This window comes from Amyelois transitella, chromosome 7, assembly GCF_032362555.1.
Source record: "Amyelois transitella isolate CPQ chromosome 7, ilAmyTran1.1, whole genome shotgun sequence".
Taxonomy (NCBI): domain Eukaryota; kingdom Metazoa; phylum Arthropoda; class Insecta; order Lepidoptera; family Pyralidae; genus Amyelois; species Amyelois transitella.
The window spans coordinates 2618148-2639617 of record NC_083510.1 but is presented as its reverse complement, the minus strand read 5'-3'; the positions used below and the strand labels follow the sequence as shown (position 1 = coordinate 2639617).

The 21470-nt window shown below is 33.7% G+C and overlaps 1 protein-coding gene across 1 annotated transcript in view; it reads left to right on the top strand.

Moving 5' to 3' along the window:
- Positions 1–18863, top strand: part of LOC106143557 (uncharacterized) — a 46644-nt gene extending 27781 nt beyond the window's left edge. The window contains exon 3 of the mRNA XM_013345681.2: positions 16552–18863. Coding sequence (XP_013201135.1) covers positions 16609–17064 — 456 coding nt within the window. The 5' untranslated portion in view covers positions 16552–16608 and the 3' untranslated portion in view covers positions 17065–18863. The remainder of the gene's footprint in view (positions 1–16551) is intronic.
- The last annotated feature ends 2607 nt before the right edge of the window (positions 18864–21470 follow it).

Sequence of the window (21470 nt, the reverse complement as noted above, 5' to 3'; positions counted from 1 at the left end):
CAAACATATTATATCGCTTAAAAAGATTTCAATCCTTTAAAAAAATAAACTTTTATGATACCTATATGGACCTATACTTAATGATTTAGTTTATGTACAATTACCAAATACTGGTGGCGTTTTTTTATATAGTAAGATCTTTATGTCAAGAAGTAGCAGAATCGTAGCCCGATATTCCAAAAATGTTTTATAAGAATTTTGTGCGTTGTTATTGATTACTTCATATAAATTTGACCATTTATCTTTGTCGCTGTACCTTCATAAACATATTTTATCTTGCTGTCATTCTAATCAGTATTTTAGGAATTGTGAGAAATGTTAAAAGTCAACATTCAGACTATTTACTTTTTAAATGAATTTTTCAATCACATATTTTTTACTGATAAACTTGTTCTGTAAGTAATTTTTAAGACGCAACATTAACAGGTACCTTTTTTATTTTTGCTTATCACAGTTTCAATTGTAGTTAGTGGGTACATAACTCAGCTTTCGATAAAAAGTTTTTATAGAATTAATTTAAAATTGGAATAGAATAGAGGCCGTTTATTTATTTGTGCTCACACTTTCTAAATTTAAACGTAGATATTACTCCAGCCAGCATTATTCGCGTCTTACAGTTTAATGTTCTTAAATTTTTAATCTTTTTTGCATTATCAATGTAAAAATATACTTACGTTGAAATGGTGTATTAGCTGGACGTCGATTTCGCACAACGTCGATCCATCCATGTTTGCATTCTCGTGACGTCGATCCGCTTATGATTGTATTCTCATAAAGTAGATTCTATTATTTTACTACTTTCCAACATAAGAAAGGTACAGTTAAACACAATATTTTTATTTAATTTTTTATATTTCAATCAACAGGTTATATTACGTTAAATAAACAGATTATAGCGACCTTTGTATAATTATCCAGAGACATTGGAAAGATTTAGTTTAGAAGCCGTTTACTTAAAAATCCCAGACGCATAGATTTTTATAAATTTACAGAAAAAAACTGAAATGTTACTCTTTAAACCTTTAAAAAAAATATAAGTATCAATAGGAACACGACTAACATAATCAAAGCTAGGTTTTTACCATTTAAAAAATGTGATTTTTTTATTACCGTATCATTGGTTCGACATTTAGTCGTACGACTGTCATCCTCCAATAGGACGACAGGAAATTTCTAAACCAAGCGCAGTTCTCTCGTGTGTTCAACGTCGTGTGCTGTTAGAGCTGTTTGTACTATGTAATATTTAAGTTCTCATAAATACTTGCATGGAAGGTGCAGGCAGGTACACATTTAAAAGAATACAACAAAATCATTATTACCTACATATATTCTTTTTTCGCACGATTGTACTGCAAAAACATTGTAGTTTCTTTTAATTTATAAAGTTCTAAAATTTTATTGGACTAATCGATGTAATGCGAAGAAGAGCCAGGTAATAACTGTTGGATCGATTTTATGCGAATAAAAGCGTACTTAGGTCTCGATAAAGTCGACGTCGTGCGAAATCGACGTCCAGCTAATACACCGTTGAAATTATATTGCGAAAGTATGTTACAGTCGATGCCTTTATATGTTGTTGATATACCAGCACAGGAATCTTGGGATGTTCTAAAGACGTCCTGTGACATCAACATATAAAACTGATTATCGAACGAAGAGAAAAGAATTTTCATATACATAATATCTACAAAAATTTAGTTAAAGTACTTATTATTTAAGCGTTTTATTTGTTTGGTATCAAAATATCGCTTTGTGTACAGCGGACCTACTCACACGCAGACTCCGGGGCTCTTAAATGGACGTTATGGTCATCAAAGGAAATAAAAAAAATCATTTACATTAAATATTATATTCTCTTTGCATTAATGACGCCAGCTTCCGTATAATTGCATAGTCAGGTGCATCCTTGATGCGTACCTACAGCAGTCACTATAGATATGTGCAATTATTCATCTGGGAGGTCTGTTTTCAAAGAAGACATAAATCTCATCTTCGCTTGCTTTCTACTTTTTTAGTTTTAACTACAGAGCAAGAGGGATGTTCTCGTAACAATTATCCTAGTTCGTGAATAACTCCTTGTTCTAATAATACTTCTATGGCAGAGTGGACGGTTTCTTGTCTCTGAACTGGGCCTGAATGAGGCCCTAGGTTCCATCTAGTCCAGGTCATGGTCTTTTCTTGACACGCTTAATTTTTATTTTTTTATTATATGTATATACGGGACAAATTACACAAATTGAGTTAGCCTCGAAGTAAGTTCGAAACTTGTGTTACGAGATACTAACTCAACGATACTATATTTTATAATAAATACATAGATTAACATCCAAGACCCAGGCCAATCAGAGAAAGTTCGTTTCTCATCATGCCCTGGCCGGGATTTGAACCCGGGACCTCCGGAGACACAGACAAGGGCACTACCGCTGCGCCACAGAGGCCGTTGAGTCTTGGTACATCATTCTCCAAGTTATACGTTATAGACTTTATCTTAATATCCACTTAATGTATTTAAAAAATACACGGGTAGATCACGCGGCAGACTAGAATCCAAATCTTTTCGTGGACAGTGAATTCTAAATCTATTAAATTACTTTTTTGTATTTAAGGCGCGTTGATGTCTTTCATTGACATCTATGAGTCTTATATTTTGCATGAATCAATTGAACAGCAGAAATGTGTACAATCGTGGTACATATTTAGTTTCCTAATTAGCAAATATTTTCATCACTAGGTGAGCACCCTTGTTTCGTAAAAGCATACCTAGAACGTTAATGGGAGTTTGCCTTGATCAAATTGAAGACTAAGCTGGGACTAAATTAAATAAAAGAAGCATGGATCATGGCGAACGAATATTTGTGAAATTGTTTAATAAGTAACCTACCCCTCATAAGATATCCGTTTAATCATACTTCAGAATAAAATACCTACTATTTGAATTTTTTAAAAATATTTTTAATTATTATTATAATAAAGGTCAGATTGACACTTAACAAACATTTTATTTCCGAGGATAAACAAAACAATAAACTTACTAACTGTAACAGTTATATCTTTCAAAATATTCTGGCCGGCGTTCCCACGTGTCTATCTTACCATCAGTTTTCGGCGTGCGATGTCAAAACCAGATATACACTCATTTCCTACTAGAATTACGTAGTTCATTTCTTTTTTCGTGAGAAATGCCATAACATTCGTTTTATAACACATTCTAGATTAGCCATCGGGCAGGCAAGTACCTACCTTCTTGGGGTCATTGTTTTATATCCTATTTTAAAACACAATTAAGTAAGCATCTAATTTACTAAAAAACATATGCGCATAAGCTGTAAGTTGTACGAGAGTATTAGCTTATATTGTATATAAAGCTATAAAACTTATTTAGTTCTTTTGAAAATAATTGCAACTTAAGATACACATATTGACATAACTAATCTATACTAATATTATAAAGCTGAAGAGTTTGTTTGTTTGAACGCGCTAATTTCAGGAACTACTGGTTCGAATTGAAAAATTCTGCGTTGAATAGACCATTTATCGAGGAAGGCTTTAGGCTATATAACATCACGCTGCAACTATAAGAAATAATGGAAAATGTGAAAAAAACGTAGATAAATAACTATACTAAAATAACTATTCGACGATATAATTAGTACCTAATCTGCCAACCTCAATAAAAAAAATTAAAAGACAAATTACAAAATTATACCATTAATAGTTTGTCGTTCGACAAATATAAAATTGCGTTAAGATAGATATGTTTATAGGTGATACCCATTACTCATATATAGATATTACCCTATTATGTCAAATTTAAAATAAAATTAACTACAGAAAATTAATTAAGAATCGACCAAAAAGTGCTAAATAACACAATTATATGCACGTTCGTTTTACGCAAACAGGAAATGTTCAAAATTGTAATCTAGAAAAGTGGTTGTCCGAAATGATCGCCACTTGGCAATAAGCTGCATTGTGATATGCATAATGCATTATTATGTAACTCGATTACAAACGTATCGCTTTTAAGTGCTGTAGCAATAGTTGTTTAAATAGAAATGTTAATTAATACACATAATCGATTAATTAATAAGTTTTCAAATCATTTGATTATATCATAGGCACGTAATCTAGATCATACAAGCACTAAGGTGTCCGCTTCCGATTAAAAGAAAAAAACTTTTGAACGGGTTTTAATTGTGACCATCATACAAATCTTTTTGAGACTGATGAGGTTTATCTGGGTTTTATAGCCTGCGTTCCCCGTGGGAAGAGAAAAGGTGTGATAAAATATATAGTAGGTATGAATTATATTACCCTACCATTCCGTTCTCTCTCACCACGGGGAAGACAGAGCATATTATTTCATTATTAGCTTTAATTTAGTTCTCTCTGCACTTCTTCTTGCACTAATATTTTATACTTGCTTACTAAAAAGTATCGTCCTGACAGCTATCAGGATTTTTTTGCCATACAAAATATATTATAGGTTCGTTTGCCATATAGGTGTATTTGTCAAATTAATTATGTCATTAATAAATATTAATAACATCCATTAACAAAGCCAATGTCACCTCACGCACCCTTACATTTAGTAAATTAACTGGATAATTAACATTGGGATTATCAATATTCCCTAAGGGTTTTATTTCGCTATCGGTGAAATTTAATTAACTTTTTTATAAAGGTTATCGCGTGATAGGCTATGAAATAAAATATTGTTATTAGTTTAAAAAAGACTTAGAATCGTACCTTTAGTTAATTACATAATTTCTTTGCTAAAAAGTTTTCTATTCATGCTTCTTGCCCGAATATAATATATTTAATATTGCTTCATTTATTATGCTCAGCTCAAACTTATTTTTCTAAAAGTCAATAATAGGTACCTAACCTAACAAAGACTTTTTACTTGCACATTTGTACAGTGGATGTATGTATGACGATTTTCACCAAAAATACCATTCAAACAAAATATTTGAAGTAAAACTGGTTAGTTCGGTTATCTCTCTCATTATACGAATTATTACCATACAATGGATTCTAATATTATTACACAGAAACCACAAGCAACAACCTAAGCTGACAAACAAAAAAACATCATATTTCTCAGAAGCTCTCAAATAGGTTATTAATTAAATATTCAAAATATCTTAAGTTTTACTCTCGACAGTTTCCTTATACACATATTCAAATGAAGTAAAAGGCGACTAAGGGATAGGCTTATAAACGCGATGGGCTAACAACCTGTAGTACAATTTGAATCTCAATTCTATCATTAAGCCAAACATCTAAACGTGGACTATCAGTCTCTTCAAGTCTGTAAGTTCTGTCTAACCCGCAATGGATATAGTCGACATTATATATATTGAAAATGACATTATATATACATATATGGGAAAGAGGCGTGATTTTATGTATGTATGTATATATATTGTATGTAAAATCTCTGACTGTGTATTACGTCAAAATGGTACCTTGACACTTACTCCACGATCCACATCAATAAAAAGTCATTGGGTTTACGACCACAATTAACGAGGTTCTGTTATCTGATCAGTCCACACCATCATCGTAATAATTCATAATCATCGCGCTTTGTGGAGCAGATTCAAGGCTGCATTAATTGCTGGCGGTATCTGTTGTAAGAGACGTAAATTACTTGGGGTTTTAATTAACAACTTATTTTACGTAAGATGAACAAAAAACATAAAATTAAAACGCTTACACACAAACACATACATCACGTCTTAATCTCTTACGGGGTAATCATAGTGGATTTACTATCCAAACAATCAAGTACACGCAATGTACATTTAAATTTTCAGTTGTTTACTTCAAATCTTAAGATAATGATCATGATCTTGATCAATCTATATCAAGTGATCATACTCGTACACTGCACAAGTACCTATCTATGTTAGAAGGAAGTAACCTTCTTTTTTAAATTATAATAGAAATGTACTAAGATTAAAGAATATTTATTATAATAAAAAGAGAAACGAAAAACCCATTATGAAATGTAAATTGTGTAGTCCCTGTCCCTAACTTGCCTGAAAAAATATTTAAGTAATTCTTCTTTTCTTCTTCTTAAATTTAGTCACCAAACTCATATTAGGAACTTAAGTAATATTTTTATATGGATGTGCTCAAATACCTAATAGATCAGCATCTATGACAACAAAAGATATATAATCACATACAAAAATAGGTAGCCTACGATGTACCTAACAGATATTCTATGGTTCCAACTGAGCACACAAACTAATTTGGCAGCACATGTCCCAATTAATTAATTTATCTATATCGCCAACGAACAACGTACAGACAGACATCGCAGCCATTGTGACCAAGATCACACGTCGGGAACCTTGGCTCTTTGCGCAACAGTCAATGCTCGTGGTTAAGTAACTCTTTATTATCTTATTATCCAACCATAAGAACCAACCCGTGGGAACCACGTCTTGTCATAATACTACTGTTTGGTTTCTGTTTCGTTTGAGGCGTCAGGGGATTAAGTACACGAAAATTTGGTCTTCTTTTCTAGTTAAGCCGGTCTTATCTCTCAAACGGATGCACTATTCATTATGTTTATTATTACTTTTGTCCGAACTGATCCATTCTGATCAAAATGTTAAAAAAACTAATTAAAAACGAATCCAAAAGGGTATTAGATTTTGGGGACCAACTCTTCATGTTGTCGAATAATCGATTAAGTGCATAATTTAATAAGGATCTGTTTGGTAACAGCTTCTGTTATAGTTTCTGCCAGAAAGGGTGTATTATGATTCAAAGTCTTATGATGAAATGCCTCGTCTTATAACAGCAGTGGGTAGGTTGAGATAAAATGCACTGTTCTCAAAATTAAATTGACCATCAAATAAAATTTATTCTGAACGGCACAAACAAAAAATAAAGTATAGCCATACGAAACCTTATTATAGATATAATACCATGAGTATTACACCGTACGGAAGCCACGGTTAAATCAGTCTGAGACAAGCCAAGTGGGCTACACTCATTGCATAAACCGTTTTCGAAAATAATAATTACCATGACATTTTAAATTAGTTATTTACTTTTAAAAGAAAATAAAGCTGTTCGTTTTACAAAAATCTACTAGAAATCATTTTGGTGAGTCAAAGCAAAGCAGTTTCAAGAATGACGTGAAACACGTAACTTTTTGCCATAATGATTATTTACATGGCGAAACTTACCATTATTTTGTTTGAGAGAACAGTGGGTCACGTCTAAGACCATGACACAGAGTTAAATAAATCATTGAATGAATATAAAATTAAACGTGATAAAAAAATAAAGTAAAGCACTTTATTATAAGACGTGGTCTTTAGTACTGAAAACAATATCAATTTATTGAACCTTTGTCACATAAAATACAATACGTGTAACACAAATTTTTACTTAAGTAAATGGGGAAAATTTTGTTGTGAAAAATAAATGAATGTTGTATGTACTTGGTTGGTGTCTTTGTTCTCAATTATACCTACTTACCTGGTCAGTGGAAGCTAAACATATTCTGCTATTTTATGTTAGATTAGGTTATTATACCTACGTCTAGTATTATTATAATCTTATGTGGCATTATTGTATGCAACCATTCACTAAACAAAGTTGACTGGCGCGAAATAAATTTAAAAAAAATAAGATCTTTCAGGCAAAAACTTTAATTTGAAATTAGAAACTCTTTGTAAACTGTTGGATTTTAACTTTATTTTTTTTATCAGTAGTCTTTTTTTTTTAATTTTGTCTTCCTCGCTACTACTTTGAAATGCGTTGCAAATGAAAATGCAAGAACATCATGCAACATGTACAGACAAACTCATGCCAGCATTGATAACAATAGCAAAGCGTAGGGTGACAACGATCACTTTCGTCTGTGAATTATATTATTGACACAACAAAAGCTATTAGCAATTCTAATTCCATTTTTGTCTTCGCTAAATCTGCACCCACGAGTGAACCGAACCTCCTTTCAATGTTAGAAAATATGTAGATGCTCTGTTTCTGTCGGGATCTCGATAAATTTTATAAAATTTCTATCCAAATATACACAAAGATTAAAGAAAAGTAATAAGTTCAACCCGAAATACACCGAAGAATTTTAAGGTTTTGATTCTGTAGGTACTTTAATCCATCAATCCAAAATAATAATTTATAAAAGCAATATTTAAAAGAAAATATTTTATTACCTCATTAGGTACTCATATTTCTATAAGTATGAAATGTCAATGTGGCCAACAGCGGAGTGTAAAATTAAACTTTAAAATTGAAATTCAGATCTGCAAAACGTGGCGAAAAAAAATTACATTGTTTCAATGTAGGAAACTCATATTTCCCATTACTGTATAAATATCAATTGTTTTGTATTGAGCCTTCGCAGCTATCTTCGAGGTTAATCGCCATTTATAAAATGTTTATAAAACGCTGACAGTTAAGTATTTTAAACAATATTTGAAAACAAAAGTTGCGTACTTCGTGTGCGTGTGATAAGTAGGGCGCGACGCGTTATACTGAACCACAAAATAACGTAAAACCACACACATTTAAGACCGTTTATCTATTTGTTAACCCTAAAAAGAGCCATAAAAGGAGTTGAATTATTTGAACGGATTGATAATACCTAGTTGTCATCAGTACCTATGCTTTGATGAAGATTTCCCAGGGAAATCTGTTATGGTTTTTTTGATATAAATTCACCGGTGGTCAAACATAATAAATAGAATAGGACCACTCCATCTCTTTCCCATGGCTTTAACGACATAAAGGCGACTAAGGGATAGGGCTTACAAACTTGCGATTCTATTTTAGGCGATGGGCTAGCGACCTGTCACTATTTGAATCTCAATTCTATCATTAAGGCCAAATAGCTGAACGTGGCCGATCAATCTTTTAAGACTGTTGGCTCTGTCTACCCCACAAGGGTGACCATATGTATGTATGTAAATCGTGAAGCGCCTCATCTGTGTCTTCTATTCTTGGGCGAGAGCCACTCGCGTGGACTAATTTGTGCGATAAATAACTGTCAGATACACATCGCGGGGATAGCTCATCTGTTTGTGTCTAATAACCGGCGTAACAAATGTACCTACCATATTAATTTAAGTGAAATGATGTTTCCACATTATATTGCTGAGTGAGTCGTCACGTAGCGTCAGCATAGATTAAAGGCATCTTGTAGTGTACTTATATCTATTAAAACACATATACTAAAATACGAGTATATCACGACTTTTCCCTTACGGGGTAGATAGAGCCAACAGTCGCAGGACTCGAAAGCCGCGTGTAACTGAACTTGGAAGTGAGGTTCAGAGATTAGTGATAGAATGCTGTCTAGTTATAAGTTTACTTTTGCAATGCCGCACACTAAGGTATTTTTTCTCTTTCTTGCCAGTTATAGATGATGTATTTCCATTTTCTTATTATTTTGGAATATTTTTTCCAAATAATTAAGTATTTCAGATCAATTAATTATTGGTATTCTGAATACTATTGTTCTAAAAAGTGTTGTCTGGGACAACAAATGCGATCATTATGCGAACACTTGAACAAACATTTAATGGGTGTAACAATGATACAGGTAAAACCGCAAGGGCGACGTTGTCATTTTATGCACGTTGTTGCAATTTATTTTGTGAAAAGAAATAAAGATACAATTTTTCATATTAAGTACTTCCATTATAAGACTTTTTGAGTCTTGTTGCTACTGTCTTTATTTAGTCGTAAGGGATATCTATACTAATATTATAAAGCTGAAGAGTTGTTTGTTTGAACGGGCTAATCTCAGGAACTACTGGTTCGAATTGAAAAATTATTTTTGCGTTGAATAGACCATTTTTGTCGAGGAAGGCTTTAGGCTATATAAAATCACTTTGCAACTATACATAAGGTGCAAAGAAATAATGGAAAATGTGAAAAAGACGGGGAAAATTATTCATCCTTGAGGTCTTCAACGATGCCCAAAATAACTATTCCACGCGAACGAAGTTGCGGGCACAGCTAGTGTGTTATATAAATAACCATGTAGGTATATCATGACAATAACCTGCAATTAGCGACTCTCACAATTGCTACATAAACGGGGACATTGTTGGCATTACACTTATCAAGACTCGCCTGAATGATAATGTTGACTTTAAACCAATTTGCACTTCTCCGGAGTAATAAGAGTAATGACTCCTACAATTAATCCATATGGACAAACCCAAATTATTGTAAGGACCTTCTGTCTTCCGCGCAAGGAATAGAGAGGTGACTATATGTATGTATTTAAAACCTTTAGAACCTTTATGAGGCAACATAATGATACTTTGAATTAATATTATTTATATTATCGGTAGCTTACAGTCAGTGATAGCAAATGCATTTTTAGTAATTAACATACATATGGTCACGTCTAGGCCATCGCCTAAAAATAATCCCAAGTTTGTAAGCCTATCCCTTAGTCGCCTTTTACGACATCCATGGGAAAGTGATGGAGTGGTCCTACTCTTTTTTGTATTGGTGCCGGGAACCACACGGCAATTTTTTTAGGTATTCAATTTGGGCAAAAAGACAATAATTACCAAACTAAAGTTATCCCAATCTCAACTGACGTCATTAAAACAGTTTGTATAACACCATCTGTGCGGCCGTAGTCGATCAATTCGGAACACAATACGAAGCAATTAAAAACGTTGAACAAATCCAAATAGTTTTCTCGCCAATGATTCCACTTTTACAGCAGTCCACTGACCTACATACCTACTGGCCCTAAATAGGGCTACCATTTATTCACGACACCAGGAAAACCTTTTAAGACCTCGACATTTAAGTGACATTTACCTAATACTTTTACATTTCTTTCAACTAATTGGGATTCCCTTGACACATATAGTATCTGGATTTTACCTACTTCGGGACAATTTCTGGCCCTTGATTGCTACAAATAAAACTGACAAGCGTGTCTAAAATTCTCAGACCTTAATATACAATACATCACAGAACTTTAATAATTAGGTGTTTTAAATCGATTTCCTAAGGATTTTAAGTTGTAGTTTCCAATAGAAAGGTGTTGATGGCTGTCAAAGAATTAAAACCCATACATACATACATATGATCACGTCTATATCCCTAGCGGGGTAGACAGAGCCACCAGTCTTGAAAAGACTGATTGGCCACGCTCAGCTACTACGGCTTAGTGATAGCATTGAAATTCAAATAGTGACAGGTTGCTAGCCCATCACCTAAAAGAGGAATCTCAAGTTTATAAGCCTATCCCTTAGTCGCCTTTTACGACATCCGTGGGAAAGAGATGGAGTGGTCCTATTCTTTTTTGCAATGGTGCCGGGAACCACACGGCATCCCTTAAAACCCCTTTCCAACAAACCCGGGAGCGACCTCAAAATTGGGTCAACTCCCGGACAGATGGCAGCCCTATCCATAGGCCCAAATGCCCAGTAACAACAGACAATAACACTTTAATTACCAGTGAGTTGCTATGTTTTGTGTGAACCGAATTTATCACACGCCTATTAATTGTTACTGAGGTCATTTTGACAATGAAAAATAGTAATTTAGCAACAAATTACACAGATAGAGCCAGTTCCTAGAATTATTTAATTTCATCCCTTAAATCTCACCTCTATGTTAATTAACTGAGTACTATTACAGAATATGCTCAGTCGATAAACTATATTTAATCTATATTAACTATTTCTATTAAATTTGTATTAACTTTCGCTCTTACCCAGTTTTGCAACCTTATTTTTACCTACACAAAATTACATTATATCCATTCATATCTCACTATAGGTATATTTTCGTCAATTTCATGGTGTCTTACTACACTTACTAGAGATTCTATTGTATAGTTCAAATAATTTCACGCCTTTAAACGTGACAAGTTGGGTTCTAAGTTTTCCGCGTTTGTGATTACCAAACATGAGGCTTGACTGCTGAAAATCAGACAAACGCGAATACATATGTATATTGAATGAATTCATGAAATAAATGAATGACTTAATGAATAAAAGCATTACCCGATTATTTTACGCTAAAGAATTTAAAGAAAAAAACTATTTAAAGAAAAAACAAATAGTTGTAATACGTGTGCCGTGTGGTTCCCGGCACCAATATAAAAAGAAAAGGACAAAGGCGGAGTTAAAGGCGACTAAGGGATAGGTATATAAACTTGGGATTCTTCTTTTAGGCAAGGGACTAGCAACCTGTCACTTTATAAGAATCTCAATTCTATCAGTAAGCCAAACAGCTGAACGAGGCCTATCAGTATTTTCAAGACTGTTGATTCTGTCTACCCCGCAAGGGATATAGAAGTGATTATATATAAGTATGTATGTAATACGATGTCCACTCAGCATGTGTTGAGGCATTTTTTATCGGTCAATCATGAAGTAGTTAATATTAGTTAGTTAGGTTATAGTAGGTAGGTATTGCTTCCCTTTCCCTTCGTTAAAGTCACCTATTTGATTATGTTCGACCAAATTATTATTTCACAAATCACGCAGCAACAACTCTTAGATTAAAATATAAATAAATCTACGTACTTCATTTCAAATAATGTGCAAATTCATAATCTCTAATAATATAGAATATACCTACCTTTCAAATGTTATTTCGTCCAAAAATAGCTCGCAAGCTATTAATATCTTAAGATAATACAGCTAAATTGGTTTAGGAAATGGAGCTAAGCCGCGTGACGTTGTCAAATGCTGTGTTGGTTTAGGATGCCTGAACAAACAAACAAACAGAGAGTACATGTTCCGACATGCCCGTGTTATGCTCGTCAACACGGAGGTACAATGAAATGTAAACATAAACTTTGCGTTAGTACTTAAAAGATATTTGACTGTTTACACCATTAATGTGTTTGAATTAATTCTGATTTCTAAGGTTTACAACCACTGACATGCTATAGTGATGTGCGTGACGCTACCTACTAAGTAACAAAATGTTCACAAACCAATAAGTATTTAAGCACGGATAGATTGTAAGTACCTACCAACAGCAAAAATCATAGTTTACAGATTGGCTTTTGACACTTCAATATAAAAGCCTGGTTGATTCTCAAAACTATTGCATTAAAATTAAATCCAATTTCATAGTTCAAAGCGGAGTAATGAAAGACCACATTCAACTTTATTTTTTAGTTAGTCATGGCTCCGACGTAAATAATTATGTTAAATGATCCTTTCCTTCGAAGTTCAAGTTTCTACAAGTAAACACACTCATTCCCTTTTAGAGACGGGCATAAAACGAAAATATCGTTAAATCTGACGTCACACAAGATGGCCGCCGATCCTAGCCGGAGTTAGGTAGTACACTGACCCCTTCAATGTTAATGTCAGCTGTTAAACGGTTTACACAATTATCGGTCGTAGATTTACGATATAGCTGTAAGTAGCACTAATGTCCGAGGTAAGTACGGCTTGGTTTACTACTCAATACAAGTTGATGTAACTAAGTTTGTGTGTCTTTACCGTGTCGTTCCGTGTGGTTTTCGGCACTAACACAAAAAAGGATAGCACTAGCCTATCAGTCTCTTCAAGACTCTGTCTACCCCGCAAGGGGTATAGACGTGATTATATGTATGTATGTGTGTGTTAACTAATACCTACTTACTGTTTTCAACAACAAAAAGTAAAAAAATAAGTGGGATAAGTAGTTAAAGGTAGTCCCAAAACATTTCTTGTAGCCAAAAAAGTACCCAAGTACTAATTAAAAAATAAGTATAAAATTTGACACAAATACAATAAATCTTAATGAATCTACACATAGAAGAAAACGTAAAAACAGACGAAAAAGAAAACCTTATTTTGTTCGTACCTAGCAGAATTTCATTATAGCGCATTATTGGTAAAAATAAGAAACGTAACACTTCTAAACCTCTCACAATAATAAGTCATGCTGACGATAATGGTATTACATTAATTTTTTTTTACCATTCAGCATCTGCTTGGATAAATTTAACATGGAAAGTTAAGAAAGTTTCTCCAAGATACAGTAAAGCTTTTCAATGAGTGTCGAAATCATATTGCGATTGATTTTTTGCTGGAAATGTGGCTTGGAATCCAATTCGATTCAAAATATTTATTTAATTTACTGCTTACAAGTAGGTACAATATGAACCCTGTATGATGAACAACATTATGGTGAATATAACAATAATATAAAAATTGTTGTATTATATTTAAAATAAATAAATTATATGATAAAATGTATTTAATTAAAAAAATTATATGTAGCAATAAAAGATTATTTAAATGTCAATATTTCTATCGTTTAAAATATCGTGCAGTATATTATAGCTATGTATATAAATAATAGTTAGTTTTTAAACATAGTTGGTATTGTTTCATCTGTCAATACTCTATGAAATTTATATGATTTTTCTTATTGTTGACAAAAATCCCTAGTAAGTCTGAAGTAAAGGATCGACAGATTTATTAACTGCTCCATCTTTATTTATTAGAATTATGACTTACTTGATTTTACCAAAATCTTACTTTTAATCATAATTACTTGTAGGCAATTGTACATTGACTAGGCCACAGGACTAGGCAGCATCGTCTTCGGAGTTACCCATCAAATCAAACCAAATAATAGTTGTTCCTCGTTAATTTCCTGTCTTTCCTAAGATTTGAAATGGCGGTATAACGCCATGCATTGTATGGCTCAGTCGGCGAGAGGCTCAGTCAAGCGAACTTTATTAATTTCGAACAATGCAGTCTGCGAGGGAGCTGTTATGTACAGTGGAACAGCTAACTCCAGACATTCTTGTGTTATTTCCAGTAAAAACACGAAAATTATTTGTACCGAAAAAATCTCCAGATGACGATATTTCCTTAAGTATAAATTATTAAGTAGGCGAACAAAGAACTACTTTCATCAAGTCCAACAAAAATGATCCAAGCTGGATTAGATTCGTCTGTTATCAGGGTCAGATGAAAGATGCTTAGATTAAATACTACATACATACATACATATGGTCACGTCTATATCCCTTGCGGGGTAGACAGAGCCAACAGTCTTGAAAAGACTGAATGGCCACGTTCAGCTATTTGGCTTAATGAAATTGAATTGATTAAATACTTAATGTCGTAATATTCCTGGATCGTGGTCATAGGTGGCAAACGGGCTCCTGACACAACAAGAAAATAAAATTAGGATGATGAAGTTTGTTATCTAAAAGCTCTGTGGTTTCTAATTGGAAAAACATACCCGTCTCTTCCCAATTTTTATAATTTTATTTACAAACTGAAGATGTTTTATTATTTGTTGTTACATGTTTCAAACGTTGGAACGGGATGGCCAAAACGAACGTACTTACCTTGATCAAATCAAGGAACGTCTTATTGAAATGTCAGGTCACAATAAGACTCCCTTAACAAACAAGCTTGCATGAAAAGATTGATGAATGGGAATGAAGCAGAGATCGTGACAAGTGAAAGGATGTAGGCTCTGTATCAACGAGAAAGAGACGTGAAAAGCTTTCAAAGGAAAGCATTTTTCACTCGGCAGTACGTAAGCTGCCACGAGGGAAGTAGTTACTGTACCCAGTGCGTATCGCAGTTACGGTACGAAGCGTCTGTTCTTTATCGCCATTGTGTGTTAGAACTGAGAGCGTGTGCTAACTAGCTGCTAACATTCAGAGGACAAAACAATGAGAATACAGAATAAGATATTACGAAAATAAAATAGCTTTTATTTTACTAGTTATACCTAACTAAAGCTTCAGTGAAGTAAATTTTGCTTTGGCAAAATGAACTTTTTTCATTAAAAAAACTCGCTCCTATTCTATATCTATTCAAAATGTCTTTTCTATGTATTTCTTTTTACGGAAAAAGGAAAAACAATAAGAATATCAAAGGGAAATATGTAGGGTTTATTTGTAAGTACCTACTGTACTTCAAAGCTTAAACAGTATATTTATTACCATTAGCATCGCGCCAATCAACCATTAGAAATAACAAACAGATAAGAAATGATTAAGTATATAGGATGAGGTCAGACAACAAATATCTTAGTTATAGATAGAGAATCAATAGCTAAGGGGTCCAGTTTAATTAAGGCTCCTATATGTTTTGTGTACCTACATAACTTAATAAATAAGTCATTCACCCAACAGATTTGAATGAAAACTACACTTCTGTACCCTTTACATATTCTAACACCGGCAGCCAACAGACGCATACTTGCGTGGCATATCAAGTAATAGCATTTGATTTATTGCTTTTGGAAGCCGGATAGCAACTTTATTGTTAGGATGACAGTCTCACGGTTTCCAATGTCGGCAAAAATTTATCTCGCGTGTTAACCACTGGACGTTTGCAAAGAATTGCACTTGTAACGAGACTCAGATTGTATATTTGATCAGTTTCATTTGTACGAATCTTTCCACGGCGCTTTACTTTCATTTGTGTCTGAATTTTGATTTATGAGATTAGCAGCAATTTCAGATTCTCATTTTCACTTGTCAGCCCAGTGACCATTGTTAGTTATTTTGATGTGTTACTCAAGTGTTTCTTTTCTCTATTCCAGGATCCACGATGATGTGTCTGTGATACACATCGGGCGGGAGCGGTGCCACCTTCCAACATGACGTCGGAGCGGGCCATCCCTCACCTCAGGGACATCTTCGGCCTCAACCAACAATACGACACCAAGAGTTTCGACGACAACGAAGATAAAAACAAAAAGACCAAGAAGAAAAAGGAAGACTACCGCTCTTACGCTAATGGAGACGTCAAAACTCTAGAGAGGCACTTAAGTATGAAAAAGACCATACGGAAAAAGATCATGCGTGACCTTCAGCAGGCGTTCGTTGAAGATCCTAACGAGTTTAAGGTCGAAAACACGAGCCCGGAGAAACTGAAGGCGGAACTCAGTGCGGAAGCGGTGAAGATCGAGAAAAACGTACGAAAGAACGACCCCACGTTCCTAGACATGTTGCGGGGTGAGACCAGAGCAGAGGAGACCAGGGAGGAGCAGCCGCCAGCGGAGAAGACGAGCTTCTGGCGGCGTCTCACCATGAAGAATAAAAATAAAAGATAAAACTGTTAGGCAGCCGCGCGAACACCTTACTCCCTTTCGTCTCCTTTCCAATTTGTGTGTTCTATGTCAATTACTACGTATTTTATGAACTTTTTGCAATTCATACATTTTTAGGTAATCGGCTACACTAAGACTGACTGAAATGTAGCCAACATATACAATTTCGCATAATATGTACGCTGTAAGGTGATATTTTTGTTGATGAAACTAGTTTTATTATAATAAGCAAAATATATACGCACAATTCGCTTTTTATAACGAGAATTTTCTCTAGAAGTTGGCCGGAAAGGGTTATGTTTTTAAAGGAAGGGATAGATAAAATGTAATCCGGTTTTCCGGAATTTTGCTGAATCAATATTGTACTAATAGGACGGAGGGAACAATGTAATACAAAAAAGCAAAAGTTCATCCACAACTTTATTTATATTTTTGTCTTAAAAATATACCGATAACTAGGTACTTGAACTTTTGCACATTAATTGAAATAAAATTACTGGCTAACCCATCGCTTTAAAGTAAAATATCAAGTATATACCTAAACCTTTCCCTTCACTGACAAAATGTTTGTTCACGATAATATTGTAGGCTGTTCCTCCAAAATAACACCAAGTCTGCCAAAGATGGTATACGTAGTAAAATTATTTGGAGAATTGCAAATTACTTACTACATACTTAAGTACCTATAAGTTTCAGGTGAAAAAAAAACGTAAAAAAGGATTAGCAATGTTGTCTTGTCTCAATAGCTTTTCTTGTGATTATTTTTTTATATTTATTTCTCTTTATATAAATCTTTGTATAAAAATAATTGATTATGCGATTTTCACAAGGCCCTTACATAGGTACCTAAGTATAATTATATGGACATAGGCATAGGACAAGACGTACAAACTAAAAAAATCTGGCTAAAGTAAGGGTTGATGTAGTTAAATAATGTAGAAAACGGTCTTTATTAATTATCCTAAAATATAAAAAAAAAATTAAATGTTTATGAATATCTATATTAAAGATGAAGTTTTGTTTTTCGACTGATTATATTCGCACTCAATTTCAAATTTATTTAGGTACCTGTTCCTTTTGTTAGATAACTAAGTATACTTAATTTAAAAAAAAGACATACCTTCTTACGATTTTATCTAAGTATTGAATATTAATTTATCTACCCTTTTCGGCTAACATGAGTAAATATATATTGAATTAGGGCTAAGAATTGATGAAAACGGAGTAAGGTGGTACCCACAGGGCAATGGAGATCGCCGCCGTAGATTTTAGATTTATTTAAGACAATAGAAGTGGTATAAATAATTATTGTAGGTATGTTTTTGACGCACCAATGGCTTTTTGCTTAAATCGCGCTCAAGCCAATGTCTAGTTGAACCAAGTCTTTCTGAAACAGTTGCATATCGATGATTTGGAAGGTCAACCCAATGTTGCCACTCCGGCTGTCGTTGACTCATCGTAAGTATTTTTCTACATAGTGCAATGCCGTCAATTAATCTTAGAATTGAGATGCAATATAAAGGACAGGACAACACATTTCACCATTACTTACCACTTGTACAGTCTTTATTCCAATGTCTATGGTTACGAATTGCTCTGTGGTGATATAAATATCGTCGGCCATTGTTACTTATATATAAAACAATATCTCGTTCTAAATGTGATGTAAAGTTAAGTTGATTAAGATAGTATATAAGTGATTAAGGTAAGAGTGACGCCAGCCGCAGTGTGTAAGGTAGGTTCGAGGCAATTTCTTGTTGTGACAGTTATTATGATTCAATATACATAATTTTACACATTCACGTTGTGTTTCATTCCTTCCCAAAATATGTAAGTGTCATACTGTATCGATACAGCGCACATAAAAATCGGAATCAGGTAAGTTCATATTGTTTGAGTAATAATTATTTTTAGATAAGTATTTGAGTTTCAACACACCCCAAACTAGGAATGAGTAGCCAAAGAACTTGGTCCAGTGGGAGTTTAATAGACCCCAAAACAATTCATAATAAAACCGCTAAATTAAAGGACTAGAGAGGCGGTTGATAAGTACATACCTACCTCACCACCACTATATCTATCAATAACGGGGAAGGCAGACATAAATCTCGAATGCATCTCGGTTACATTTAGCTGAATGGCTGATGAAATTTAGATTTAATGATAATGACAGCTTGCTAGTTCATCACCTATAGAAGGTTCCCAAGTTTATGAGCGTGGCCCTTGATTGACTTTGAAAATTTGTGCGGTAAGATAAACATAAGATTTCCATTTATAGAAATGGAAATCTTATGTTTATCTTTAAGATTATTAGGCCTGTCTACCCCGTAAGCGATAAAGACGTGATTTTCCTGTCAATGTACATGTGTGTTTAGAGATACTACAGCCACAGTTAGGTACATGTTGTTTAAAACTTTTAAAAGTATCGCTATACTTACCTATCGAATCAATGTGGAATCACTAAATTAATTATGATGAAATGTAGAGAAAAGCTGTTAGGATTTGTGGATTTAGAACTGAAAGTAGGCCACTGATAAGAATTGGTTATTATATGAACCTAATAACAAGATTTATCGTCAGGCATACTGGAAACACCTCTCCTCCTTCTCTTATAAAAAATAGTACCTATTACGCCATCTACTGGCGATTTAAAGCATTAGTTATTATCAAAGAGCATGCTTTTCTGTTCTGCCTTGAGATTGAGATCGATGACAAAATGGCGAATTTATATTTACCAAATAATCACCTAGGTATCAGGCATTAGGTAGGTATATCTATTAATGAAAACTAGCAAAGTTACTAAATAAATTCTCAGTTGTTTGTTCTGATGATTCTTTTTCTACATGTTTTCCACTTACAGCCAGCCCAGCTCCAGAAAGTACTACTGCATGTTAGGTACTTATAGGCATTTACAATCTACATCGCACATTCTGGCTATAAGGTGGTACCACTGTAGATCGACAGAGGGAGCCACTATCTAAAATACCAATCCAGAACGCTCTCTGTCTCTCTCAACATACGCATTGTCTTTTTCTTCCCTTTGGCTCTATTTTCGGTATTCTCATCTCTCTGGTGTAGAGCCCGGGGTGCGCATTTTGCCCATGGTTTAAATTCGGTTACCTAATCAGGTTGTTACACGAGGCGTCTCCCGTCCAACCTCCGTAACCTTTTGAAGGCAACCCAAACCATACTAAAGATCATGGTAAAAGCTTTGCACTAGGTGAATGCACCTATTTCCTTTTACGCTCAAATTAATGAACAATATGTTTCGGTACCTAGGGTTTTTGTAAACTAGCTTTTGTCCTTCATTTCTACATCTTGAAAAACATTTTCAATGAGAACATTCCATAGAGAAAAGTAGAGCGAACATGCTTTTTTCTCTTTCCTCCTCATTTTGCGTTATTCTGGGGCCCTGGTTAAGTTTTAGAGGCCCTAATTATGGTTCCCACAAACTCGCAATGTAATTTTATAGACAGCATGCACCTTTGATAAACTGGCTCCTCAAAACTAAATGAACATTCCATAGAGAAAAGTAGAGCGAACATGATTTTTTCTCTTTCGTCCTCATTTTGCGTTATTCTGGGGCCCTGGTTAAGTTTTAGAGGCCCTAATTATGGTTCCCCACAAACTCGCAATGTAATTTTATAGACAGCATGCACCTGATAAACTGGCTCCTCAAAACTAAATTAGGCACAGAACTGCCATTTGTTTGCAGATTCTCTTTAGGTACAGTCGAAAGCATATCAACCTACCCAATGCTATATATAATGTATGTAACCATATTGCAAATTCGCCTCTGTTAGTGCATAAGTTCCATGTAGGTTAATCTGATATGCGATTGACTGTACTTAAGATTTATAGAATTCTCTACAGACGAAAAATAAAAAGAAAACAATAATATACACAATAATGGACAGTAGGTAAATATTTAAGGTTAGTTTTATTTTTCGTCTATGGAGTGTGGGTGAGGAAATAAAACGAGAGAATAAGTTTAAAGGCATTTATTTGTTTTTATGTATTTAATTATATTATTTTAGGACGATCAAGTGTACATTTAGATCTTTCAAGATCATTTCACCAAAATTTAAATAATAAAATAAAAGAAAATATTAATAATAAATAAATAAGAAGATATTAATTAAACAAAATTAAAAATATTAGAATCAGTTTTAAAATGCAAAACAAATCAAAATAACATTATCAAAAATTAATTAAATTTTGAAATTATTGAAATCCGCAATTTTTGCAACAAAATATAAAAAAGTTCAAATCTTTAAAGAAAGTACACTTGCATAATTTAATATTAAGCAGGTAGGTACATTATATATTTTATTTGTATTTATTGGTGTCAATCAAGTTTATTGTTTTATAATTTTGTCATCCATTGTATATTTTTCATTTACAAATAT